The sequence below is a fragment of the Fragaria vesca genome, linkage group LG7 (assembly GCF_000184155.1).
Source record: "Fragaria vesca subsp. vesca linkage group LG7, FraVesHawaii_1.0, whole genome shotgun sequence".
Classification (NCBI taxonomy): Eukaryota; Viridiplantae; Streptophyta; class Magnoliopsida; order Rosales; family Rosaceae; genus Fragaria; species Fragaria vesca.
Window position 1 is genome coordinate 13,912,325 of NC_020497.1, and position 27,567 is coordinate 13,939,891.

A 27,567-nucleotide genomic window follows, 5' to 3' on the forward strand; every position below is an offset into this window, starting at 1 on the left:
AGCTTGGGCAATCGGGTATCGATTTTGTCCTCACAACCCGTCAAGTATTGTAGTTCCTGCCGTGGGAGAAGCTGAGGAATAAGCAGACATTATATTCTTCATAAATCAAGACCTCCAGGATCTAGCTGTTAGCGACACTCAAAAGCACTTGGATACTTCTCAAACATGTATTACTATATTATGATATTTTCGGGGTAATATTTGTATCCAGCCCCCTAACTTATGAGCCTAGTCGAATGTGTAAAGAAATTCGAGTCTTAAAACTCCTAAAATATTTTCCAGAAATATATAACATGCATAACCTGCATAAGACTTGACATGTGATCTGATACGCTTACTTTCGCCCTTTGATCGACAGAGAATCTAAAGCATTGAAAAGATTTTCCACCAGATAATTTCGAAAGTGAAACTGATACAAGAAAAAATCACATAAACATAACCTAATGAAATGTTTAACCTAGTTACTTTATACATGCACCAGCTAAATATCAATTAGCAAATCCCCTATTTGCAGAGTAGCCTCAAAAGAAAGTGCAGACATTACAATACCCGAAAGATGTTAATCACTAAACCCACATTCACTCAGCCTTCACAAAATGGGGTGAAAGCAACTTCCCGATCTCCAGAAAGTTGACCTTTTCCTTCCCTTCAAACAACTCCTTCAGCTTGTTATCGCAAATTATCTCCTTCTTGTTGGCAGGATTCTGCAGATTCCCAGCAAACATGGTTACTTAATTACGCTCAACCAATTATTGCATGTCAATCACAGCCGGCAGTTAATAACCAGATCAAGAACAATAACAGTTAATTATATGTGATTATTAACAGTTAATTATATATGCTTCAGTAGAGGGCTATCCATGTTAGGGATGCTACCATGTGCTAATAAGCAAGAAGAGGCAGGGCAAGGAAAACATGAGCAATTTCTACACAGCTGGTGTCTTTTTAATTTTAAATACAAGTAAAAAGTCCAAATTTTATAATATTACAATAGAAGTCACATGTCACAAACTTGGCACCCAGATCTTCAACAAGCTAACAGAAGACTTTCCTCGACTTAGACATTGAAATATCAGATTCCGGGTTTGACATAGAAAGTTTTAAAAGTACAGGGAGCAAAATGAAATGTGGTGACAAACAAATGAAATGTGATGACAAGCAGCAGAGCTCTCTAAAAGTTTGTGTGGTAACTAAACTGATGTAAAAGGTGATGAGAAAGGTGCATGTAATAAAACAAAGAAAAGAAAAAAGCACACAACAGATGGACATTACATTGATGTTGTGTGATTATTCAGGACTTGGTACTTCCGTTCCATACTTGTGTCAAAGCAGCAAGAAAACTACAGCTCTTTGGAGAACAAAGAGTAAAAACATATAGAAAATTGGCACTACATGCGGAAGGAACCTCAGATATTGGGATGAGTACTTGACATGACCACAAAACAGTTTAATTCATCAAGAGTGAACACTGTCAAATGACCATAAAATAGAAGTGACCCGTTAAGAAAACTGAGAAGTCAAAAAGCATATGGTCTAAAAAGTTTCTTCAATCAAAATTCAAAAGCAATCTGTTAAGCTCTGATTGATCTTTAATGTGTAATATATCAAGAAGCACATAACAAAAAGCACTTTGTACACAAACTCAACATCTGAATAGCATGGTTCAAAACCTCTGCATTGAACCAATCTCCCATCAACTCAGGCACAACTAATTTCGAAAACAAGCAACTTAAGAAAATTGATCACAAAAAACGCAATATCATATCCAGAAACTGAACACCAGCATAACAAGGTCTCAAATCTCTGAATTGAGCAAGCTCATATCAGATCAGGCACAACCAATTTATTTCCGTCTCTGAATTGAGGATTCCCAGATAAAAGTGTCTAGATATATCCCATTGATTGCAACAGAAGTTATAAACAGCACCAGAACCAGAAAAAGAAATGATTCCTGAACACCAACACCAGAGTTTGAAGGTTTTTAAATCTATACATTGAGCCAAGCTCACAATATATCAGATACAACTAATCTATTTCAGTTCAGGAGAAGAAACAACAGCAACAACAACAACAACAATGGAAAAGATTCCAACAACAAAGAATCCGAGATAGAAATGTGGAGATATGCCACTGTTTGCAACATGCAACGAACAGTTTCCATTTTTCACATTTTGGGCATAGTTTTCGGTGTTTAGGGTTTAGGATTGAAGTGTTTATGGCTGGATTTTCCTTCTCATTCGTACCAAACCGCACACCTCTATTAAGCAATCAAAAACAAAAAACCACATACAAAATCAAAAATACAAAAAAGAAGCCCAGGGATACTCTACATGAACACACACAATCATCACCATAAAAGCAGAGAACGAAGCAAGCAAGAGATAGAGATCGAAGACCTGCAGGCTGTTGAGCTTGATGTGGTCCCAGATTTGCTTGACGGCCTCGGCGCGAGAGGACTCAGCGGCGCCGAGAAAGCTGCCGAGAGCTGGAGAGATCGGCCTCGGCTTCATAATGCCGGCGTTCATGTTGACGTTTCTCTTGGGCTTGATCGCGTCGGCGTCTGTTTTCGGCTTCGCCTTGGCCTTGGCCTTCGCCTTGGCCTTCGATTTCGGTGCGGCGGCGGCGGCGACCTTGACGGCGGAGGCTCCGGCACTGGAGGTGGAGGAGGAGGATTTGGCCGGTGCAAGGAGAGCACGGCAGCCTCTGAAAACCCTAATCGCGGTGGACGACGACATTGCTCTGATTCTTTGCTCTCTCTCGGCTCTTTGGACTTTGGAGTGTAAGTGTGCCCTAATGTTGTGAAGGTAGGGCTTTTATATTCATTTCCTGAACCCTTTTTCTTTTACCTATTTTCAAATTTCTCTCAAAAGCTCGTTTGGGAATTTCCTTTTCTGTTTTTTTTTTTTATTTTTGGGATTTTCGAATTTTCCTTTTTCTGTTTTTATTCGTCAAAGAATTTATCTTTTTTTTTTTTAAAAAATTATCTTTCATTTTATTAGTGGAAAAATATTTTTTTGATAGAATGTTTTAGCATTTGTTGGCTCGGTCTATTACTTCCTTGTATAGGGGGGAAAGAAACTTTGGAAGTCATGAAGGGACTATGTGGTGCAAAACAGACTGGAATCAAAATGAGATGGTTGTTCTGAAGACACGGCTTCTATTAGCAGACAATTCTGAAAGATTGCATCAAATTTGCATAGAGTTGCAAAAAGTGCCAAATTCATGCACCTGTTCAAAAAGTCTCAGCCGACCTACTCCATCTAATTGTCAAACCCTGGCCATTTCGAGGTTGCGCAATGGATATCATAGGAAGCATCAGACCACCATCTTCGAAACAACACGTATGGATTTTAGTCGCCACCGATTATTTCACTAAGTGGGTAGAAGCCAAAGCATATGTTACAGTTTCGAGCCAGACATTGATCAACTTTTGTGAAAGAGCACATCGTGCATAGGTTCAGGATGCCTAAGACCATAATGGCCGACAAAGGTTCGGTTTTCATAGCTAAAGCGATGCATGATCTCATCGATAGTGTATCAAGATGTTGCATTCGACACCATATTACGCCCAAGCTAACGGCCAAGCAGAAACTAGCAATAAAGACATTATAAACATACTGAAGAAGATGGTTCAAGATAGTCTCAAGGACTAGCATAATTTTTTATCTGAAACCTTTGGGTCTTTCGGACATCTAAACGTATTGCCATTGGGACAACATGTTTTGCGTTAACTTACGGGAACGTTGCTATGTTGCCCGTTGAGGTGAGATTGAAGTCACTCAGGTTCGCAACTCAAAATGAGATGGCAGCTGAGGAATACACCTAAGCAATGATTCAAGAACTTGAGGATCTCGACCAAGAGCACATGGACGCTTACAACCGAATGGAAGCCCAAAAGAAAGCAGTTGCCCGTGCCTACAACAAAAGAGTCCGCTCTAAATCATTTGCTAAGGAGGAGTTAGTTTGGAAAGCCGTTCTACCAATTGGAACAAAAGACAGGCGTTTCAAAAAATTGTCACCATGGTAGGAAGCTCCGTTTGTCATCGACCAAGTGCTAGGAAAATGCGCATATCAACTAAGGGACCAAGACGGAGAACTATATGTGATGCCCATCAACGGGTAATTCCTCAAGAAATACTACCCTACTACTTGGGAGATGAGGGAGAAGGATGTTTAGGACACTAGCCTCTGGAATTTTGGTGAGGGTGATCTTGTAAGCTCGGCCACATTGGCCGTATCAATGTGGTAAGCTCGGCCACATGGGTCGTGTTAACTTTGTAAAATCGGCCATATTTTCTATAATTTGTATGTTTACAATGGAATCACCTTATGATTATTATCTTTCTTTTATGTTGCATATTTCGTGCCTATTAGCTTGTTCTTTAGCTGAGATGTATGATTCGGCCGAGATATATGGGTTCGGCCGAGTTGGTTAAGCGTGATGGCCAAGATGTATGAGTTCGGTCATATTATCTATAATTTGTGTATTTCCAATGGAATCATCTTATGATTTTTATCTTTCCTTTATGTTGCATGTTTCGTGTTTGTAAGCTTGTTCTTTAGCCGAGATGTATGAGCTCGGCCGAGTTTAGTCGAGCATGATGGCCGAGATGTATGAATTCAGCCGAGTTGGTTGAAAGTGTAATGGCCTAGATGTATGAGTTCGGTCGAGTTGGTTGAAAGTGTGGTGGCCAAGAAGTATGAGTTCGGCGAGTTTCTTAAGCGTAATGACCGAGATGTATAAGTCTGGCCGAGTTAGTTGAGAGTGTGATGGCCGAAATATATGGGTTCGGTCGAGTTGATTGAGCGTGATGGCCGAGATGTATGAGTTTGGTCATATTATCTATAATTTGTGTGTTTCCAATGAAATCACCTTATGATTTTTATCTTTCCTTTATTTTGCATGTTTCGTGTCTGTTAGCTTGTTCTCTGCCCGAGATATATGAGTTGGGTCGAGTAAGGTTAAGTGTGGTGGCCAAGATGTATGAGTTCAGCCCAGTTGGTTGAAAGTGTGCAGAGAGGAGATTTCAAACAACATCAATCAAAAATCTCGCTTGGCCATCCGACCACGAGTTGGTAGGCCCACACAAGTTAGAAGGACATTTGTACCCAAGTCACTTGGCACTCATTTTGGCATAGACGATTTTTAAGCAAACAACTTGTTAACGGGGACGGGGAATCTTCAATAACTTATTAGGGGAATTAGGACAGGTAATGGGGATAAAAAATAAAACTGAGTATTTGTATGATATGTCTTGCCCCTATCATCTCCATTGTCATCTCTACCCTCTTCATTGTCATCGCTATAGATGTGTGTTTGAGCCTACTTCATAGGCATTTAAGGAGGGTGTTTTGCCACCTCACTTATCACTTAGAGATTTGGAGTGTTTAGGCAAAGAGTTGGACTTTCTTGGGTTGATTCGTGGTATTTTAAATGTTAGTTTGTTTGAACCATGACATCTACAAAAAATGGTAATTGTCTGGAATGTGACTGGCGTACTTCAAGCGACTTATGGATGATGAGGTACTCCAGTTTGTTCAATAAGAAGTGTCACTTTTTTAGTACCACGATTGTGTGCATGCTAATAAGAGTCTAGTCAATTATATTATATTTTCTTGGAAATTAAACACGAAGTTGTCTATTTGTTTGTAAAATAAGAGCTATAAAACAAACTCGAAAGATACTTGTAGTTAGTTGCAGTTACTCAATAGGCCGCAAGTTGTAGATTTCCTTGTCTGCTATCTCATGTTAAGTGTATGTTAACATTGACTCTAGTTTTTTGGCTTTTGATTCTAATGAATCTAACTCTATTTTGAAATTTCAACTAAAATCACGCACATTCCGTCTTATAAATATTTATACATCTCTCTCTAAACCCTAGAGTCATAAACCTCCTTAGATGGAGTGTTGCACTTAGATCCATTTTGTCATGGTGAGAGATGGTCTGACATGTCTCAGTTGGTGAATTTGCTGCATTGTTTGGTTTTGGCTAAGACACATGTCATAAGGTCGACTTTAACGCGTGCAATATATGTACGTTTTTGTTTATTTTCAGGAAGAGGTCTAGTAAAAACATTGAATCAATATAAAATCGACTTACCAATTTTGACACTTTAAAAATGAGGATTTTCCCAAAATAATATTGGAAATCTCTACTCTAATAATGACTACATTTACTTTGAAACATCAATGACATAATAGAAGGACATTAGATATGTACGTAACACAATTACATAATTTAATGTCCAATCAGCTTTAGTACTATGTTTGAATTAAAAGTTTGAATCATGAAAACAAATTTGAATTTTTCTTATAACATGGTGCTTGTAATGGTTTTTGAAATTTCTTTGGTTTATATATTCAAGTATTAATTAAACAAATTGTAAGTATTATATATCTATCAGTTTAACGCATGTAATATCTACCGCTTTTGGTTCTTTACATCGTCCATCGAGAAAAACTTACCAGACAAACCCCCCAAACAAACAATCAGAATACAATAACAAAAAATAGAAACTATAAATTACACCGTTATCACTGTCAACAAACTTAAGATAATAAATAATCCAAAATGGACACACTTACCCTGTGAAGCAGGATGGTTTCTGCATAGACTTTTTGTCTCGTAGCTTACTTTAACGCACACAATATATCTTCGTTTTTGTTTCTTTAACGAGATGACCAAAATTGCTCAAATCAAGATAAAAGCCTACCAGCTTGAACACATCAAAACTCGAGTTCCATCAAATATGATAAACTGAAATTTTAAACTTAAAAAATAATTAGATTTCGTTCATTTTAGGTTAGACATGGTTTTAGACTTCTAGCCTTGTAGCTAGCTTAATGAAGCTTTAGTTAATTTGGTCTAAAAACTAATTAGAACAAAAAAGTTATGTGATAAGAAGAAAATAGAAAAGTAAAGAGAACAAATAGAAAATGTCGATTCAAAATACCAATACATTGAGTTATGCTCTATGTATGCGGCATGACAGCATACTATTAGAAAATCACTACGAGCAATGACATTCTCGCGTCAGTCTAGGTTTGATGCACTCAGATTGTGAAGCGAGACGGTCCCAACACATTTTGTTTGTCGTGAAGCTGAGTTTAACACATGCGTAATATTTGACATTTTTCCTTTTTTTAATGAACAACATCTTGCAAGAGTACTTAAAATGAGGAAAAACTAATTTACAAGAAAAATCGGTGAACCTCACACATAGAAAAACTTTCCAAATGGATCCACCAAATAAACAATCAAAATACAATAACAAAAAAAAAAAACCAATAAATTACATCATTATTGCTGTTAGCAATTGAGCATAATAAAGAATCTAAGGCGGATGCACTTATCATGTGAAGTGAGACGGTTTCGACTCAGACTTTCTATTGCGAAGCTCAGTTAAACGCACACAATATCTGTCCGTATCCATCCCATTTACGAGACGAAATCCTGATAAAAACACTAAAAACTAGGTTGAAAAAAAACATAACAACCCTGATACATCAAAACTCAAACTCCCACTTAATAAATTGAAATGAATCTTCAAAACGAGTTCCATATATTTTCATTTTTAGGTTAGACATTGATTTTAGACTTCTAGCTAGCCCTCTAGGTGAATGAACATGCAGTTAATCTAGTCCAAGAAACTAATTAAGTAAGAGAAAGGCGGGCTTAATTAGAGGGAAAATCAAAAGCCAAAAAAAAAAAAAGAAAAAAAAAGTAAAAATAGAGAGAGAGAGAGAGGAGAGAGAGTTTAAATTGGGGGAAAAACGGCATGAAAAGAAAATTGTAGTCAAAATAGTCTCTTCTCAGCTTCACTTTTCTCTCTGTAGAATTGGGGGTTCTGTGCCTTCTGGGCTCACTCAAACACAGGCACACAGAGAGAGAAAACACTATTCTCACCTGGCGGTGAGATTCGGCGGGGTCACCGGCGCAAGCCTAAGAATGAGAGTGAAAGGCGGAGGGAGGAAGAGGAGCTGGGAAGCAATGCCTCTTGACGACGGCGGCGGATGTCTTCTTTTCGAAGACACCGCGGACCCAAACTCCGCCGTTTTTTCTGTACCGGAGCACCAGGACACTGAGCCGGAGCCGCAAATCGAGCCGGAGAGCCAGAACCAGGAGGAGGCTGAGGGCGTGGAGGGAGAAGACGGTGACGGCGAGGGAGAGGGCGAGGGGGAGGACGGTGACGGCGAGGAAGGGGAAGAAGGTGAGGCGGAGGCTGAGGGGGAGGAGGATGAGAATAAGGAGCGGAGTACTAAGCTTGATGAAGGCTTCTATGAAATCGAAGCCATTCGCAGGAAAAGGGTTCGAAAGGTTGTACTGCTCTCCCTGGTTGCCTTTTGATTGTGTGTTGCATTTTGATTGATGTAAATTGTGATTGGAAATGTTGCTTTCATTTTTCATAATCTGATTACTGATTGTTGGTTGTTCTTTTTCGCTGCGGTGGTGTTGATGTTGCGAAAACTAGGGTCAGCTGCAGTATCTCATCAAATGGTGGGTGAAGCCTCTTCCTTTTCTCGAATCAAAACCGTTTACTTTTGATGCCTGTTGATGTAGGACCTTCATTAAAGGACGCTATTTATATGTGAAAGATTTCCAAGCTAATTAGGAAAAATAAGATTTCAAATCAAAACGTTAATGATGTCTACATGAATCTTGATCAGCTGTGATTAATTCTGGTGGATCCTTATGCAGGCGTGGCTGGCCAGAGACAGCCAATACATGGGAACCCTTGGAGAATCTCCAGTCTGTCTCTGATGTTATAGATGCATTTGAAGAAAGGTGATTACTTTGTTTCTTTTTTGTTTTGTTTTACGCTCTAGTTATTCTTTTGGTTTCTAGACTATAGCAGAAGCACCGTCATTGCCAGTTGTATCAAAGGAATATATTTTCAAAAGCTTACTATTTTAGTATACAATAACTGAACATATATACATGAAAAGGAAAAAACTAAAACGGGAAGAAGAAAACTTAGTTGGTAAACATTAACTGATTGTTGATCATTTTATCTTGTCCGTTAAGAAAAAATTGGACATTGGACAGATGATTTTCATACAGGCATGTTTTAATTATGCTGAGACTTGTATTTTTTACAGTTAAAAAAAGAAGCAATAATGTGACAAAGGAAAGAAGAGGCATACCGAATCTCTTTTTTTCTCTGGCATAGCAGTTAGCTAAGACTCCGCAAGCAGTATGATACTAAAAGTATAGGAGTTGTGCATATAGAAGGTAAGGTCAGAAGGGTCAGTTGACCTTCCTTGACCCTAGCTAGCTATGCCTCTGAGCATAAGGTGATCAGTGAAAGTTTGCAGTGAACAAGGATTTACAAAGATATTTAGTAATTAAATTCTTTAGTATTTGTGTTGCTTGATCAGTTGTTTTCTTTGCTGCTCAGTTTATCAGCATCATATCCAAACTTTTGATTTTGTATTTATGTGTAATTATAAGCTTCTTTTGTCTGTTTTAAAGCTTGCGTACTGGAAAGCAACGGAAGCGCAAGCGCAAGTCTGGAACTCCACATACTCAACCTAAGAAGAAGCAGCAGCGGTCTTCAGACACTCCATACAATGAGACAGATGGGGAAATAAGCATGGTTGATAAAGCTTTATCGTCTAGTGCTCCCAACGGCACAGGGGTTGATGGTATTCCTCCCCCTCAACAGTCCTTCCATTCAGTTGGTGATGGAGAGAATAATGGGCATGTCAACCATACTGAAACATCAAAGAAAACTGATTCTGAGAATTTTTGTGCAAATGTTTCCCACCAAATTAGTGAAAGGAGAGAGGAAAATGAGTATGATCCAAAACTTAGTGAGCTCAAAGCAACAGTATCTACTAACAATGTCAGTTTGGATAAACTTTCTGTACATTTCCAAGAAGCCAAAGCTCCAGAAGTTAATGGCCCGACAAATGGTCTTTCCAAGGTTGATTGTGGTGAGCCAGTACAGGGTAGTCGCAGTACTGGAGCTAAGAGAAGGAAGTCTGGTTCTGTGAAGAGGTTTAAACAAGAGCCACACTTGTCTGAACTGGGTGCTACACAAAATGCACCAACTCGTGTTAGCACGAGATATGCTGGTAGAGTTGATCAAACTGGGTTAGGAAATCTTGATTATGCTGGGGAAAATTCAGGTCGCAGGAATAAGATTGATGAATTCAAAGAAGCAGTGCGCATCACCAAGATTCTCAAGCCAATGGGCTATTCAACTTCGATATCAAACAATATCCGGGACGTGTCTGTAACCTTTATGGCCATGAGGTTTGTCTTAAAACTGCAATTTATAGTTCCATTTCATTTTTTTCAATTACATAGCAAATGAAACGCATCTTTTGTCAAATGGTTATCTGTTAATCTTTTCATTTGTTGGATGGGCTTATTTAGAGCACAAAAGTAGATGGAACAATAGCTTAGACACTGCAATTATGCTAGAAATATGACTGAAACTGAGTCTTCTAATTTTTATAGGTTTTTGTTTTTTGTTTTTTGTTTTTTAACTTAATATCACTTGATACTTTTAGAGATAGATGTGTTTCTAGTACCAAGTGAAAATCATCTATTGACCTGAAATTAGACATAAATCAGGGAAGGCTGCACACTTCTAAAGGGTATCTTCTGCCCTACAATAGAGTAGTTAGAGGTTGATGACATCTCTTAGTTTATGGAACTAGTTTAAAGCGTAGTCTAGTATAGATTGAAAACATGTCAAACCAGTAAAATAAATTGTTATCCTTGAGAGTTGAAATTTTGCATAAGCGCTTCTAAAATAAAGTCTGTAGATTTTCTTTTTGTTTAATTTTTTTTACTAGAAGCTGCATGATTTATATGCACTTGTGCGTGCACACACAATAGCCCATTGACATGCAGTCTGGGCATGCCGATTGGCTTTTCCATGTTCAGTCTTTTTCAATTGAATATAAAATAGGAAAATAGGATAATTGGTTAAGTGGGTAGGTGACTGTTGGTCTTTATTTTTACCTGTATCTAATCTTTTATTCTGCTATTTACTGTTCTGCCCTTGATATATGAAATTATATATATTGGCTAAGACTTGCTAGGCATTTATTTGGTTTTCACATTATATACACATACTGTACTTTAGATTTTACCAGTGTGAACTTTAAAACTTTCGAAGAGAGAATATGACAAGAAATTTAACTATACACAAGTAACATGACTACTATGGGAAACTACTGTAACTTGTCTGAAGCGGTAAAATACTTGTGTATACAACTGACCCAGGATGAGAACTATGGACCTCTAGAATGGGACATGTTCTGGGAATTTAAACTAAGAAAGTACTTCAGTTTTTGAGCTCTAATACAAAAACTACTAATTTTATGATGCAACACCAAGGTAAGCATGTTGTGCCAGTTTGGGGTTAACCTAGTTCTTAGTAGGGGTTGACCCTTATTCACCAAACTAAAATATTTTGGACTCTCCACCATTGCCATTGGTTTTGGGTTGGATGCTTATACTTCTATGATGTATTTGGCTACACAAGTCAGTGGCCACATGTGGTCTAGGATACCCAATAGATGGTATCCCCCTGTTTGAAGTCACACCTCGTATGTTGAGAGTATCTTCATCACTTGGAATATAAAAGCAATTTGAATTCTGGGCCTATGCCCCGCATTCCCAGTTTGGATTGATCTATTTGTTTGTTGTCCTTTTTTTCTGTGTGGATCTGCTCAATCATTTTCGGTATGCTTGCTTGTTTCAGTTGCTAAAGTACTACGTGTATTCTACAATGGAACATCCTTACTTGATACTCAGGTGTTAGCTTTTGATTTTGTCAACAAGACTGATGCTCTTGTTTTGCTACCAACATGAGTATTCTTTGACTGTTATCCCACCTTTATAGCAGAAGAGTACCAATTTTTGTTCTAATAGTTTTGGCATCAGTGCAGTTATTCTGATTTTGTCAAAAGACGTGTCTTCTTGCCTACACAGTCGTAATCTGATATATCAACTTTGTAGGTGAAGTATACAACTCTGAACTTTTCATAAAATGATAGTTTTGGCAAAAGTATGGCTACATGTACTCTCTCTCTCTCTCTCTCTCTCTCTCTCTCTCTCTCTCTCTCTCTCTCCCTCTGCTTTCTTTCTTTTGCCATGGTCAGTGCATTTTTATAGAGCCCTTGCCTATGCACATTTTGGCAATATACAATTGCTCACAACTCTTGAAATTCTCAGATACATGTTGGCTAAAGTAACTCTTTGCTGGATACAATTTGTTTAGAACCTATGGTCTTCTTAAATCGCCAAAGAGTAGGGTAAGTTAGGTGAATCATATTCTATCCTTGTAGTTAGCTGGCTGAAATAGAATCCTACAAGGGGTGATTAAATATGGGCTATTCATTGTTTGAGGTCCCTTATAGCATGTTTTCACAGTACTTCAAAACTTTGTATTTTGAGGTTTGTCCATTTATGAGTTTCATTTTGGCCTGAGGGCCATGCTATTCTTCAGGTTTCTGATCAACGTTGTATACACTTATGTTGACACATCAGTTTTGGTGATCTAAACATTCTTAGATCTCACTCTCCACTTCTAGACGGTCGACCATCATGTTTCATTTTCATGTTTTGCTTTTTCTTTTTCTTAACAGTTGTTACCTATAAAAAAGATGTATAGATGAGCCTTTTGTAGTAAATAATGTTTACCTTGTGGAATGCAACATTGTGTGGATGTTTTTTCTTTGTATCATCTCTTTGTTTAGAATTGAAATTTAGAAAATGCCACTAGAGATGAAATTTTCTAATTCACCTATGGTTTTGAACTTTTGTCTGTCATTATATTACCTACCCTCGAGCAGGAGACTGCAATGAGAATACCCTGCTGTTATTCCCATTTTGCATATTGCATGAATCTACATTGGTAAGGCCAAGGGTGTTTGCTTCATAGGAAACAATATATAAACTTTTTCATGAACATGCAAGTTGGATAGGTGTGGTGCTTTTTTAATTTCTTTCAGAATTTTCTAGACCTGAATGTCGGATATTTCATGATGAACAACCAGTTTTTCTTATTTTCTTCATGTGTTTTATCACATTTTTACATGTGGTTGCCGTGCTATAGGTCTGATGGCACAGAAGTGATAGTGGATAACAAATTTCTCAAGGTCAATCATCCACTTCTGGTAAGTGATCAGCTGTTAAGCAGGCAACATGATATTTGTTAGCAACAAATTTCTCAACATCGTAATGTTTATTTTCTCACCGTCTGAACTAATGTTCATCCCTCTCTTCTTTCCAGCTGATTAATTTCTATGAGCAACATCTCCGGTACAGTCCTGCAGAGTAATTCAAGGTGTAAATGGAGAGTGCAACCTTAGCTTAGCTAGATGTTTATCATCTTTATCGTCAGCTGCACAGTGTTGGATTCTTGTAGTTGCTGGGGAGAGTGCATAACTGGCATAGATGGTGAACTAAGTTATATACCAGTAGCTTAATCATCTGTCATTTGTCTTTCTCGTCTTTTTACTGGGTGGTCTGGATAGATAATATGGAGATAAGTAAGAGAAGACATATATCTTTTTATCTACATATTTTGTTAATGTATTGAATCTTTAACATGAAATGAACACGTGTTTCATTTGCTCAGAAAATCATTTCACCAAGGGAGTTATTTCCTGGGTCATTTTAAGGGATTGTTTGTGGCGTTTTGCCACCTCTTGATTATACCTGCCCGACTGGACTACATCGATCCATGAATGTCGTCGAGTGCGGCCGTTGCTGCAGATGGTCTTGCGCACTTTGTTCACTCATTGGTTTGGGTCTGTATAACATGATGACGTTTCATATGAACCTTGAAGTTCTTGCTACTTGTGAGTGCTATCATCTTCTCTATCAACATACCACCTCTTGAAGGCATCGAAAAACATGTCTTTTTAGTATTGTCCGTCTCAACTAACCTTGGACTAACCAGAAAATAGAATATGCAGAGAAGTTCAATTCTATACACAGATGAAATTTTTTCTTTTTGTCTTTTTATCCTGCAGCAAAGTTCTGTTGTGGTTGGCTACCAAGGCCTCCCTTTATATCTTTAATGTTCTCTAATTTCATGATAGTTTAAGCTATGCAGTTATAATATTTACCCTTAGTGTAAATGTTTTCGGGTGAAGACCTATCTCTCGATTCTCCATTTATCTGTTGCTTTGGAAGGCACACCATTCATAAGGAGATTGTAAGATTGATATTTGGGGTCTAGTGGTTTTATAAGCATAGATAACAAGAATAAAGCCTACATTTTGATGTGGAGACGTTGGCATAGCTCAACAAACTACCAGACATGCAACAAATTAGAGAAAAATAATGGTGTAGTTTAGAAGTAATCTCCCACATCCACTACCCAACAAACAGTCCTTATATCACTCACTTCCCCTTTCTTTGATTCTGTCAAGCAAGTTTGTGCTCTCTGCACACACTAGAAAGCAGAGAGCAACTGAACAAAGACTTCATCAATGGCGAGTCGAGGGCCGTCACCACTCGTGCCATCTCTAGTAGTAGGAGCTTTGGGATTGATCATCTGCAGACCTACCTTACTATCCCTTCTGGAAATCTCAGTGTCTTTGTTGCAAGTAGGGGCAGAAACAGATGGCAGGGCCAACTTGGCTTTTGTGATGCTTCTTCTGTTTTTGCTTTTACTAGTTGTACACTTTGTTTCTTCTCTTTTCCCCACAATTGTTGGCATTTCATCACCTGTTACAACCCTTGAATCAGGTAAATCTGAATATGGGGGTGATGGTTTCGAGTTTGGAATAGGAACAATGCTTCTGATTGTACTCTTTCTTATTCTGTATCATCTTGTTTGAGATCTTGGTGTTGCAAGCTATGTGGCTGATGAGCCATGGCCATATGCTTTTCTAAGCACATTGTACATATTCAAGTTACTCTTTTTTTGTTTCTCTTGGCCAAGGAATGAAAAACAAATAGATTGTCCAGATGGAGTTATGTTATACATGCATTAACACCAGTTTTTGAGACAATGATTTCATTCATCATGTTACACAGTTGATGTATAGCATCATATGTGATCTAAATCAGAATTATTACCACATATGTGATCATTATGAGAATCAATATTCCTGTTTAAAGTTAAGTCAATTTACACAGGCCTAGCAACGATGAATTAACAAGCATGACAACAAATAATGAGATTATGTGGATTACCAGAACTTTACTCAACATAACCAAAAAGTGATTGTATGACGAGGGCCTATGCCAGGTCGCATAATGAGATGCAGGAGTATCTTGATCCGTGGGGTGCTAAGGTGCAATGCAACCTTCAGTTTGCACCCCGATACCAGTTTGCTATATTCATGTTCGATTTGCTACCCAACCATTGAGGATGGGGTTTCCTACTAACCCGAGGGTGGGTGTGCGTAGCAGTGCTCACCAAAGTGAGCTACAAATCAAGACTCCGGCACCTCTCCTGACATTGGTTAGGCAACCATTCACTTTAATGCCCCGCTTAGTTACAAACCCACGCTACTGGGATCGGCAATAACTTAAGCAAGTGCAGTAGTTTTAAACATCCATATATCCATGATTCCTCTGATGTGGGACTGGAAACAAAAATATTTTCTCAACTGTCTACAATTATTAGTGACAATAGAAAGAATTCATGGCAGTTTTGAATTTTTGATAGAATGAAGGTTGGTAGGAGTTATGAAATTATCTACTACCAAGGAAGTTTTAAGAAAAGTTGCTTAGAAAACCAGGGAAGCAGTAGTTGATTCTTAAGCCTCAAGTTTCCCTTTGTAGATAAGCTGCTTTAATTTGTACATAGCTTTTAAATGCCCAGTGGTATGAAATTATGCCCCAATTTCTCTCATACCTTAGAGAAGATCAAATGGTGATATGTTTGAATTCTGTGTAATGATTTGGGGATGGATATCTTTGGGGATAATCAGATGATTTTAACAAAAAGATATTTTCATGTAAGGGTTAGAATTCGTTCCCCTTTCTACTTCTTAATGCAATTATATTTCTTACAGGTATGGAAATCCTGCTACATGTAGTAGGAGTTATTTATTGCATTCATGCTTCTGTTGTTCTGCACTCTCAGCTGTGTTAGGTATGTCCAGGAGGAAGAAGCCATAAGTTCTCATACATTGAACTCTTTTTGCTTAGGCATTTCAAAATCTTTCGAATACGTTTGAGCAGGTCTATTCCTAGATGGAGAATGGAAAAAACATTAAGACCTGCAAAGCTATATTGGATTTCGCTGCTTTCCTAATGCACTTGGGACATAGCTTTTATGTAATGAGACTGTTTAATAAGGACCTTTTTCAATTGATGATCACTTTCATTGCTCCTTCTCTTAAGCCACTACATACCAGAGACTTGGAACATAAAATCGTCATTTTCATTCCGAGTAGAGGGAGGGACATAGATCGATTAGTTGCAGAAGAAGTCAAAAAGTCAAAAAGTGATTGTATGAGGGGCTATGCCAGGTCGCACGATGAGATGCAAGAGTATCTTGATCCGCAGGGTACAAAGCTGTGACTTATCCTCCAGTGCTCACAACCTCCATGTGCCCCGGAAATACTTTCCTAGTTTCATGTTTGATTTGCTACCCACCCATTGAGGATGGGGGTTCCTGCTAACCCGAGGGTGGGCGTGCGAAGCAGCAGTGCTCACCGAAGTGAGCTACAAATCAAGACCCTTGCACCTCTCCTGGCATGGTTAGGCAACCAATCACTTTAATGCCCTGCTTAGTTACAAACCCACGCTACTGGGCTCGGCAATAGCTTAGGCAGGTGCAGTAGTTTTAAAAAGCCATCTATCCATGATTTATCTGATGTGGGACTACCAAGTAAAAAAATTTGAATAAGCAGCTAAGCGCTGTTGATATAGCACCAATGCATCCCTGTAGTAAATATTGTTTAGTTCTATATATATTTGCAGCTGGTTTAAGCGATCTTAGTTGATTAGTTTACTTGAAAAGCCTTCAGAATCTGAAGATGGTCATAAGATCTTGGATTCGAAAAGATGCAGACTGAGCCTAACCAAGTTTGACATGATACTTCAAAACTTCTTGGAACTTCAGAACGATTGTCATTAAATCAGCAATTTTTCTGAACCTATGAGTTCCTCCTTCCATTTTTCCCTGATACCATGCATGTATTATGGTTGTAACTTGTAAGACCATCAAGGATTATGGAATAGGTTATATATTTAATAAGGGCTCTTATTACTTTTTCTTCATTGATCCAGTGACGAAAAAAGTTTCTTGCTTCACCAGCCATTCATAAACAAAGATCAAACTAAGCTGTGGTGTGTTCTTTAACTACAGAGGGGTGTATATATATAGCTAGCAGAAGAGTTTGATTTATTTCTTTACCAGAAATTATATTACTCAATGTAGGAGCAGCAACTATAGATCGCATTGTTATCTTACTATATCTATAAACCTTCACTCATATAATCATATTTGTATCACAACATAGCAGGCATCAGACCAGAATATCTGAATTTCACCCCGGTCGCTTTCTTTAACTCCCAAGGCCTTCCAAACAGCTGGATAGGCATAAACGATGTTATGAGGGCATGGAGGTTGGTAATCATGATCAGGATCACAATCCATTGTGGAGTAACACTCATCAACAACACTGGCTTTCAGACTTTCCATTACGATTTATGGTAATGTAGTGTGAACACCTCTTCTTCTTGTTGAACCATCCTGTGGACAACGACACAACCGGGGCGTTATTTGTGAAGAATTTGTTGTCACATCCTGATGGTCCACCACCATCAGTCCATCACCATGTTTCTTGGAGCAGTTGATCGTCAAGCTTGCTTTTGTACGCTTGGACACTGGAGGCGAGCACTTGGTAAGTGATGTAGAGCTTTCCTTTTTTGCAGTATTTAGTTAAAATGGTTCTCGGAGTTGGGATTACCGTTCGAACGGGAGGGGGGGGGGGGGGGGGTGGGGGTGTGGGGGTGGGGCAGGGTAGGGATCTAAGGGTGGAAAACCGTTCGGCATGGCATGCCGTTCGGTACAGAAGATTTTTCCCTCGGAGTTACATACTTACATTGTCCCCGAGGAGGCTTTATACCTACTATTTTGCCACTTGGATTTGCAGGTTTGAGCTTCAATGCTCAACTAGTTTGCTACAAGAATGATGGAGATAAAGAGAAAGCACCAGAAAAACAATAGCGGTACTTCATGTTCTTTGTACTCTTTGCTTTTGGGTTTAATTAGGTTGGTTTGAAGAAGTTGAATCCTAAGTAGGCTACATATAAAGATCATGAAACAGCTAGGTAGCTGGTTTTAATATCATATTACTTGTTTCTCTCTAGAATTACCATACCGTTAAAGACACCTTTTTGTAATAATTATTTTTTTTGGGACACCTTTTTGTAATATTGCTGATAAGTATACTCTCAAATTGTGCAGTAAGCTTTCGTATACAGACAACAATTGTATGCATACTGCTCGTTCTATCACCATATACAAAGAACCATAACACCTATGTTTGGTCCATAATATTCCACAGATTTTGGTGTTCTATGATTCATAGTACTCGATACTGCAGCTGTGTGAGGTTGACTTGGTTGATTAGTACTAGACACCGGCGGAGGTACATAGAGACCAAGGGGTGCCATGGCACCCCCCAGATTTATGATTTTATCTGCATTTGGTGTTTGGAGTCTAGCTAGTTTAGAAGTTTTAACTATGCTGACACCCTCCAGTTCTCTAGATTGGTTTGATTTACTAATAAAAATAATAAAAACTTTCTCTTTCTAGGAAAATTAACTGTTTAGTCCAATAAAGAATAATAAAAGCTTTATATTAACCTATTCCTAATACAATTATACTTCTACCTCACCCCACCAATTAACATTGTCTTTTATAAATAATCAAACTCATAGCAACATATTCGTACAAATATGTTCAAAATCAGTTGAGAGACTACAAATACATCTTCCTGATATGCAACGAATAAGATTCGATGCAACTGAAACAATAGAGTTTGATTATTGATTATTGATGACTCGATTATACGAATATGTTGCTATGAAATTGATTATTGATGACTCGATTATTGATAACTTTCGCGATATGCAGGAGCGACGAGTATATTTTTAATGTATAACCCTATTTAAAAACTTTATTATATTATAGATTATGTTTTTTTTTTTTTTTCAATAACCTCTTTTATATCGGCCCCCCTCACTTGTATTTCCTAGTTCCGCGCCTCTGGTACTAGAGGATTCCTTAATACAAGAGTAACTAATTATAGATTCACTACTACGCACTCCAACTTTTTGCAAGTCGTTTCACTCCAAATACTTCAGAATATTAAGACTGGCCTGAGTGGCCTCTAACCAGGAGCCTTTCCAAGTTTAACATGCATGATATGTTTGTTTGGAAATTCTAATTGCTCAAACTCGATATATATAGGTCATGCCCCTCTTTTTTTTTTTTTCCCCATATATTTCCTTTCATTGAATTTCATTTTTTTTTTTTGGTATAAATGAGGCCAAAGGCCCAGAAAAGAAACACCTAACACAACTTAACCAGCATTGCTGGTTCTAAAGCTTCTACTTCTAGCAACTCCAACAATATCATCAAGGAGAGTTTCAGTGACTATAGCAGGAGGTTCATCGAGGATGCTAATGCCTTTAGCGTTGAGAGTGCTATTCTTAGCCAACAAATCAGCGATCATATTTCTTTCTCGATGAATATATGGACTTGTTCAAAATGCTGCAACATTGATCTGCAGTTTGTCACGATGGTACCCAAGGGATGAAGCTCCACATCAGAATTCTGCAAAAGGTTAACAAGAACAACAGAATCTGATTCTACCTCCAACTTAGAAATTTTCACGTTCAAGGCCATTTGAATGCCATAGAAATGACACCAGGCCTCAGCTTGTAAAACTTCCCCAGTACCAATATTAATCATGAAACCACCACATAACTCCTCCAGCACCTATCTCACCAGACCTAGTCCTTGAACCATCTGCATTCAATTTGTGAAATCCAACAGCAGGTTTAATCCAAGATAAAGCCTCCACATGCCCTACCATTTGCACTTTGGACTTAGATATTGCCTTAACCGGCCCCAATCAGAAGCAAAGGTAAGAATATATATATCAGCAGCATTGTAAGGGTACTGGAATCTCTCCTCAAAAATGCTCTTACATCTCCACTTCCAAAGAAATCAGCAGCAGAAAATAAAGAAGATAAGTCAAAGAGCCAACCATCCCAATTCAAAGTAAAGGCATTCAATTTTTTTTTTCCATCCTATTTCCTGTCATTGATTTTTTTTTTTTGAGATGTTTCATTGAATTTCTATTAGGCTTAAGATCATAAGATGGTAAATAAAATTTTCTGGTCTGAATCACGTAAAGTTTCATGATTCCCGGAATATTACTTAATAAATTGGAAGTAATAGGTACAAGTTCTTAAGGGAGAATATAAAGTTGAGACAATTTGAAACAAAGAAGGTTCGTCATTAGATTGAAAGTTTTACTTCCAAACTTGCTGCTCTTGCCATTCATTCTTGTAGGGTGTGGTAACCTGAGTTTAGTGGCAACAATTATTAGTCAAGTTGAGGGAACACAGTGAAGTTAAGATTTTCTAAGCGTTGGTAATTGACTAATGACATGGGAAATTATTCTCAGGTTGCCTTTGCCACATAATATTCGTGATATGAATCCATTGCGGAGTTACTAAAAGCTTTCCTTCTCTAACTGCACGAATTGACTTCTGGGTTCGAGTGTTTGCTGCAATCACATGCGTGACATCTGCATCAAACTCTGTTGAACAAGTAGCACCCAATTGCTCAGCCATCTTCCACAAAGGATGAGTTGATGCCTCGACACTCAAGGGGAAAACATGGCTGAAAACGATCTTACACCCATTCAAAACTTGCTTCTTCAGAATTTGTAACACTGGTCTGACATCTCTATCAACAAGATCTTGAGACTCAACTTCATTAAAAAATAAAATGTGGATATGCCTAAGAAGCTGAAGCACACTTGCAAGATAAGCTCCTCCATACTGATCGCATTCGTCACTCTTCAACTCAGAATAAGACTTAACATTCCTTAGGCCAAACTCTTGACAACTAGACCTAAAAAATGGTACCTAGGCATTACAATAACATTCTCCTGATTGTCAGTTGCCCATACATCTTTCTTATCATCAATGATCACAACATTAGATTCTCGCGCAAGCAAGACATCTAAACTCTTCCTATCTCTTTCTGTGCTATCGCTACGTGATATGATCCTACCACCAAAGATCAGGTTTGCAGGATCAAGTAGCTTCGCCATTTCCAAAGCGTAATCCCGACTACCCATCGTGTATACAGACACCTCAAACATTTGACTGGCTTGGTGTAGGAATGTCCTAATGTATGGCCTCAACTTGGTCATCAACCGCATACTGGGAGTCTCCACAATGCTAACATACTGCAGAGAATGATCAGCCTGGGTTTGGGTCTTCAAATACTCTTCATCGGGTGACAAATCATCAAGACAGGTACTATTAAGCAGGGTGTGGTCTAAATCAAGAACCAGGTGAAGTTTCTTATGGTTCAAGAGTAAGTTTCTGGTGTTTTGATTGCGTATTCGATCAATCTCATCACTGCTAACAACTAAACCCTTGGGTATATACCCAAATCTCAGAGGGGTTTCATCAACATCAGTCTCTGCCTTAAGCCTTTTGGCTCTATGATCTATCAACTCTAGATCACTGTAATCAGAATAATCTAACCCTCTTGCCCTCTTAAGATACCCAACAAGATTATCAATATTATTCAAAATGGGAGACACAGTAGCCACACTCATCATGATAATCATAAAAATCGAATTTTATTCAAAGTAGAATCAAGAACAAATTTCGGTACAGAACAATTTCCAACCGAAAATTAGGGTTTCACTAATACAGAATCGAATAGAGAAAAGTGAATCGAAAATACATACAGAGTGAAAATCAAAGAAAACAAAAGAGGGCTCGCTTCGTCGCCGTCGGCTCCGATCTTCTTCGTCCGGTGCTGGGCGAGTTGAGATCGTCCGTCAATTTGATTCCGATGATGAGAATACGGCAAATTGAGAGAGTCGATCGGATTAGGGTTTCGACCGGAAGAGAAAATTGGGGGTTTTTCGTTTGCGTGGTTAGAATTGCAGAGCGAAAGTGAGGAGAAAACGGAAAGAGGCGAGTGTTTATAAAGGCGATTAGGAAACGCGTTGAGTGAAGCGCGTTTCCAACGTAAATGACATATTTACCCCTACAGACCCAATATTTCGGTTTTTTCTTAATTGCATGATATTTACAACGGAAAATGCTTTGAGAGCACCAAAATTTATACCAAATCTATATTTAAATCTTTATATATTTCATATGTTGGATGGGTAGTGCTAGAGGGCCTTAATAAAGCCTAAAATTTGTGGTCTTAATTCTATGTGTCATGCCATGTAAGTAAATAAAAATATTTATTTTCGATTCCACATAATATATCTTGCCAAATCAAAATAGTGCATTACCAATTTTACCATTTATATTTCATTTTACATTTTAAGGGGTGAAACAATGATATTAATGTATTTTATTAGGTAATGAAAACAAATATTACATATTAATAGCAACCACTAATTATGTATAATATAAGGAATGTTTCTTACATCAATATGAAGATTAACTATTTTTTAAATAATAATTAGTTTTGTCAAATAAACTCTAACCCTAACCCTAATTCGTCCAAAAGCAATTATAATTCATCAAAAAGAAAACACTAATATAAGATAATTAATTCGGATATAATTCATCAAAATTTTCTATACTTAGTCCAAAAAATAATTTATATACAAATAATTTCTCAAAATGATTTACATACAGATTATTTATATAATATATATGTATTTTTTTATAATATACATGTATTATAAATATATAATATAATGTTGTTTGATGTTATATTTTTTATATTTAATTAGATATTTAGAAGAAGGAAAGCAATAATAGTTTTATTTTTCAATGAAAAACTGAAATTTATTAGAGTCATTGTTTGAAATAGACCAAATGGTAAGATGGTCTTTATACTTAAGTATTACATGACATAAGATTTTTAATATGTGATGTGTCTAAATGATTTGGCATGACACATAGATTTGAGGCTTAAAATCTTAGGCCTTAATAAGGCCTAGAATCATTTTCCATGTTGGATATAAGTTGGAGAAACCAATTCCTACGTGGATTATATATTCCTATCCGGGTAAGAATATATTCCTTGTGCAAACCGGAGTCTGAGTCTACACCAACCAAATCCAAAGGATATTACTCTCTATATATATGAAGCCTCAGATTAAGCTGTAGACGTACCATAAGCTATTCTCTCTAACACTGACAAATCTTGCGAAAGAAAAATGAACTCAATGGAATCGAACCAGGCGCAGCCCAACCTATTTTGCTCCCCAGAAGCCTTTCAGTCTCAGAGAACACTGAACCCTTACGTGACTGGCACGTCTGTTGTGGCTCTGAAATACAAAGATGGAGTTTTGATGGCTGCAGATATGGGGGGTTCATATGGATCCACTCTCCGATACAAAAGCATCGAACGAATGAAGCCTATCGGAAAGCATTCTCTCATCGGTGCAAGTGGAGAAATAAGTGATTTCCAGGAGGTGCTACGTTATCTTGACGAGCTCACCATGCAGGACAACATGTGTGATGATGGAAACTCTTTGGGACCTAAAGAGATCCACAGCTACTTGAGCAGTGTGATGTACAACAGGCGTAACAAGTTTGATCCGCTGTGGAACTCGTTTGTCCTTGCTGGAGTGAAGAAGAAACCTGGAGTTGATGATAAGAGAGAGACATACCTTGGACTGGTTACTATGATAGGTGTGAACTTTGAGGACGATCATGTCGCTACGGGATTCGGAAACCACCTTGCGAGGCCTATCCTTCGTGATGAATGGCGTGAGGACTTGAGTTTCGAAGAGGGTGTTAAGCTTCTGGAGAAATGCATGCGTGTGCTTTTGTATCGTGATAGGTCTGCTGTAAACAAGCTTCAGATAGCTAACATCACCGAAAAAGGTTTAACAATCTCTCAGCCTTACTCCTTGAAGACTTTCTGGGGTTTCTCTGCTTTCCAAAATCCAACAGCAGGTGCTCAAGGATCATGATAACAACTGATTTAGTTTGAAACTTTGAATAGGTTTTATATTTCTCCTTAGAATTATATTTGCTTCACTGTATTCTTGCCAATACCGACAAGATGAACGAGGATTATAGAAGTTCATTGTGGTGATTAGAAAACAACTACAACAGCCCATTTGAACATTTACATCTATGTTTTCATGTTGGATGGAATTCTCTTTAATATAAGGACACACATTTTTCTAGCTAGCTAGGATGAAATTGTCTTTGATATAAGAAGCAGATTTTTCTGGCGTTACAATTTTTCTAGCTATTTGGCCTTCTGGATTTCGTAAAATCACCTCAGCGTTACAATTTTTTAGTATCATTAAAAATGAATTCCATTTACTAGATCAGTTTGGTTAATGACAGAGCTACTATCCCCAACTCAACAACTAAGTTGTGAATAAAAAAATGACCAATCTCCTGACAAATCAAACCATTAACCATTTAAGTGACGGGACAAACTAAATCAAACTATTAGCAACCATGTAACTCATTTGACTGTTATACATATGCGTATAACATGCATCAAGCCGTGAACCGTTCGATCGTTTAATAATTCAAAATTTAAGTCCCAAATAAGAGACATAGGTTTTGAATTTTGGATAGGAACAATTCTTCCATGTTGTACTCTTCCTTGTTCTATGTCATATTTTGTGACGACAATGAGTTTTTTTATTTTTTATTATTTATCAGTGGGCAGGTGCAGCGTATCAAGCTAGTGACTAGTTTACATGGGATTATAGGCTCAGATAAAACCTATAAATCTGATTTCCATAAACCCGGGTTGAAAAATACGACCGTTTTCTCAGTTCCTGACAACTTCAGAGTTCACACCATCTTTCTCCCAACCGGACCGGACCGGCGGTTTAAGCGGTTTTGCTGTGATTGGCTTCCTGCACCACTCAAAGAGGTGTGCTTACAAGTGTTGATTGTTCTGCATTCTCTTATTTCAATTGATTGATGATATTGAGAATCTTGTTTACCTGCTCAACCTGTGAGGCAATTTTGGGTTTTGGTGTTATGAAGCTTTTTGTTTTTTGTTTTTGTTTACTGGTGTTATGTAGCAATTAGGGGTTTGGGTTCTGCAGAATTTGGATTGAATTTGTGAGATTTTGGATTTGTGTTCAAGACCCTATTTCAGTCCCATACATGAAAACTATTACTCCCCTTTTTCGACATTTTCCGAAAGCCAAAGAATCACAAGCTTTGATGTCATCAGTTGGATGTTTTACTAGAGACCCAACTGTTGCAAAACAAGTATTTGGTAAATTATTGGATCAATACCCAGATAGGATAACATTGAGGAAACTCTATGCAAGCTTTATTGTCAATGAGAATTTTTGTGGTGATGCGTCACTAGGTATCAAGTTCATGAGAGCCTATGCTGCCTGCGGTGAACCCAGAATGGCGCGCTGCATATTCGATCAAATTCATGATAAGAATGTCATCTTCTGTAATGTAATGATCAGAAGCTATGTAAACAACCGTTTGTATCATGATGCTCTTGTTTTGTTCAAAACTATGTCTGCCATTGGGTTTGATCCTGATAACTATACATACCCTTGTGTCCTTAAGGCTTGTTCGGGGTCAGATAATTTGGGGGTGGGATTGCAAATTCATGTTGCTGTTGTGAAAGTTGGGCTTGACGGGAATTTGTTTATTGGGAATGGTCTGATTGCCATGTATGGGAAATGCGGTTGTTTAGTAGAGGCTCGGCACATTTTTGATGAGATGCCATGTAGAGATGTGGTTTCGTGTAATTCTATGGTTGCTGGGTATGCACAAAATGGACGGTTCGATGATGCAATAGATGTTTGTAGGAAAATGAAGACATTGGGGATTAAACCAGATGCTGGTACCATGGCTAGCCTATGCCCAGCTGTGACCAACAGTTCATATGAGAATGTTTCGTATGTTAAGGAAATGTTTATGAAATTGGATAGATCGAGTTTGGTTTCGTGGAATGTGATGATAGCAGTGTATGTAAATAATTTGATGCCTGGTGAAGCAGTTCACCTTTTCTTACAAATGGAAAAGAGTGGAATAAAACCTGATGCAGTCACAATTGCAAGTATTCTTCCCGCTTGTGGGGATCTTTCTGCTCTGTTGCTAGGTAAGCGGATTCATGAATATATTGAGAGAAAGAGACTTATGCCAAATTTGTTATTGGAGAATGCGTTGATTGACATGTATGCTAAGTGTGGAAGTCTACAAGATGCAAGAACAGTCTTTGATGCGATGACATTTCGGGATGTTGTCTCGTGGACTTCCATGATTTCTGCATATGGTAGGAGTGGACAAGGTCATGACGCTGTGGCACTTTTTGTGAAAATGCGTGACTCAGGTGTAGTTCCTGATTCAATTGCATTTGTATCAGTTCTCGCGGCTTGCAGCCATGCGGGGTTGTTAGAGGAAGGACAATATTGCTTTAAATTGATGACTGAGGAGTATGGCATTGATCCCAGGATAGAGCACTGTGCTTGTTATGTAGATCTGTTGGGGCGTGCTGGAAGAATGGATGAGGCTTATAGTTTTGTCAACCAGATGCCACTGGAGCCTAATGAAAGAGTATGGGGTGCTCTACTTAGTGCTTGCCGGGTATACTCTAACATGAGTGTAGGACTTTTAGCTGCTGATCGCCTTTTTCAATTGGCTCCAGAGGAATCAGGTTATTATGTTTTGTTGTCAAACATTTACGCAAAAGCCGGTAAATGGCAAGACGTCGCCGCAGTCCGGTCAGTGATGAAGAGTAGAGGGATCAAGAAAATACCGGGTGTCAGCAACGTTGAACTCAAAGACCAGGTTCACACTTTTCTTGCTGGTGACAGATCACATCCTCAGTCTAAAGAGATATATGAAGAATTAGATATATTGGTAGGGAAAATGAAGGAGTTAGGTTATGTCCCTGAGACCGATTCTGCCCTTCATGACGTGGAGGAGGAGGAGAAAGAATGCCATCTTGCAGTTCACAGTGAGAAGCTGGCAATTGTGTTTGCCATTCTGAATACTGAGCGAGGGGTAGTGATCAGAATTACCAAAAATCTTCGTGTTTGTAGTGATTGCCATATTGCTGCGAAGCTAATCTCCAAAATAGCTGAACGTGAAATTGTTGTCCGGGATACGAATCGTTTCCATCATTTTAAGGATGGCGTATGTTCTTGCGGGGACTATTGGTGAGTCTCCACCCAGAACTCACAGTATGATGGACTTCAGTGAAGAGTGAGAAATATGACCAGCAGTTTCTGATAGATCCAAATTAATGGCTTTCTGTGGTGAATGATGAGCAATCACTTGGCGCATTGGGGAAAACAGTATATAAATAGTTTTCAATGACATTCTGGGTTCCTCATTATTCACTAGTGGATAACTTACTTTTCGTCCGACATATATCGGTGCGATTATGTTG

At 38.2% G+C, this 27,567-nt stretch overlaps 4 protein-coding genes and 1 pseudogene across 4 annotated transcripts; 3 read left to right on the forward strand and 2 right to left on the reverse strand.

Annotated features, from left to right (window-relative positions):
- Positions 1 to 365: 365 nt before the first annotated feature.
- LOC101315383 (upstream activation factor subunit spp27-like) lies at positions 366 to 2,781 on the reverse strand. The gene is made up of 2 exons (XM_004307243.1): positions 2,397 to 2,781; positions 366 to 704 (listed from the first exon to the last, which is right to left on the reverse strand). The coding sequence occupies exons 1-2, from the start codon at positions 2,733 to 2,735 to the stop codon at positions 579 to 581; spliced, it is 465 nt and encodes a 154-aa protein (XP_004307291.1). The 5' UTR covers positions 2,736 to 2,781; the 3' UTR covers positions 366 to 578.
- A 5,018-nt stretch (positions 2,782 to 7,799) lies between these two features.
- LOC101290898 (chromo domain-containing protein LHP1-like) lies at positions 7,800 to 13,600 on the forward strand. The gene is made up of 6 exons (XM_004307244.1): positions 7,800 to 8,318; positions 8,473 to 8,498; positions 8,700 to 8,786; positions 9,474 to 10,259; positions 13,078 to 13,138; positions 13,255 to 13,600. The coding sequence occupies exons 1-6, from the start codon at positions 7,950 to 7,952 to the stop codon at positions 13,300 to 13,302; spliced, it is 1,377 nt and encodes a 458-aa protein (XP_004307292.1). The 5' UTR covers positions 7,800 to 7,949; the 3' UTR covers positions 13,303 to 13,600.
- A 3,830-nt stretch (positions 13,601 to 17,430) lies between these two features.
- On the reverse strand, positions 17,431 to 21,805 carry LOC101301441 (annotated as a pseudogene).
- Positions 21,806 to 23,389: 1,584 nt separating this feature from the next.
- On the forward strand, positions 23,390 to 24,142 carry LOC101301731 (proteasome subunit beta type-4-like). Its single transcript, XM_004308682.1, has one exon. It carries the CDS (start codon positions 23,390 to 23,392, stop codon positions 24,140 to 24,142), a length of 753 nt encoding a protein of 250 aa, XP_004308730.1.
- A 1,168-nt stretch (positions 24,143 to 25,310) lies between these two features.
- On the forward strand, positions 25,311 to 27,338 carry LOC101302020 (putative pentatricopeptide repeat-containing protein At3g49142-like). Its single transcript, XM_004308683.1, has one exon. The coding sequence runs from the start codon at positions 25,311 to 25,313 to the stop codon at positions 27,336 to 27,338; it is 2,028 nt and encodes a 675-aa protein (XP_004308731.1).
- The last annotated feature ends 229 nt before the right edge of the window (positions 27,339 to 27,567 follow it).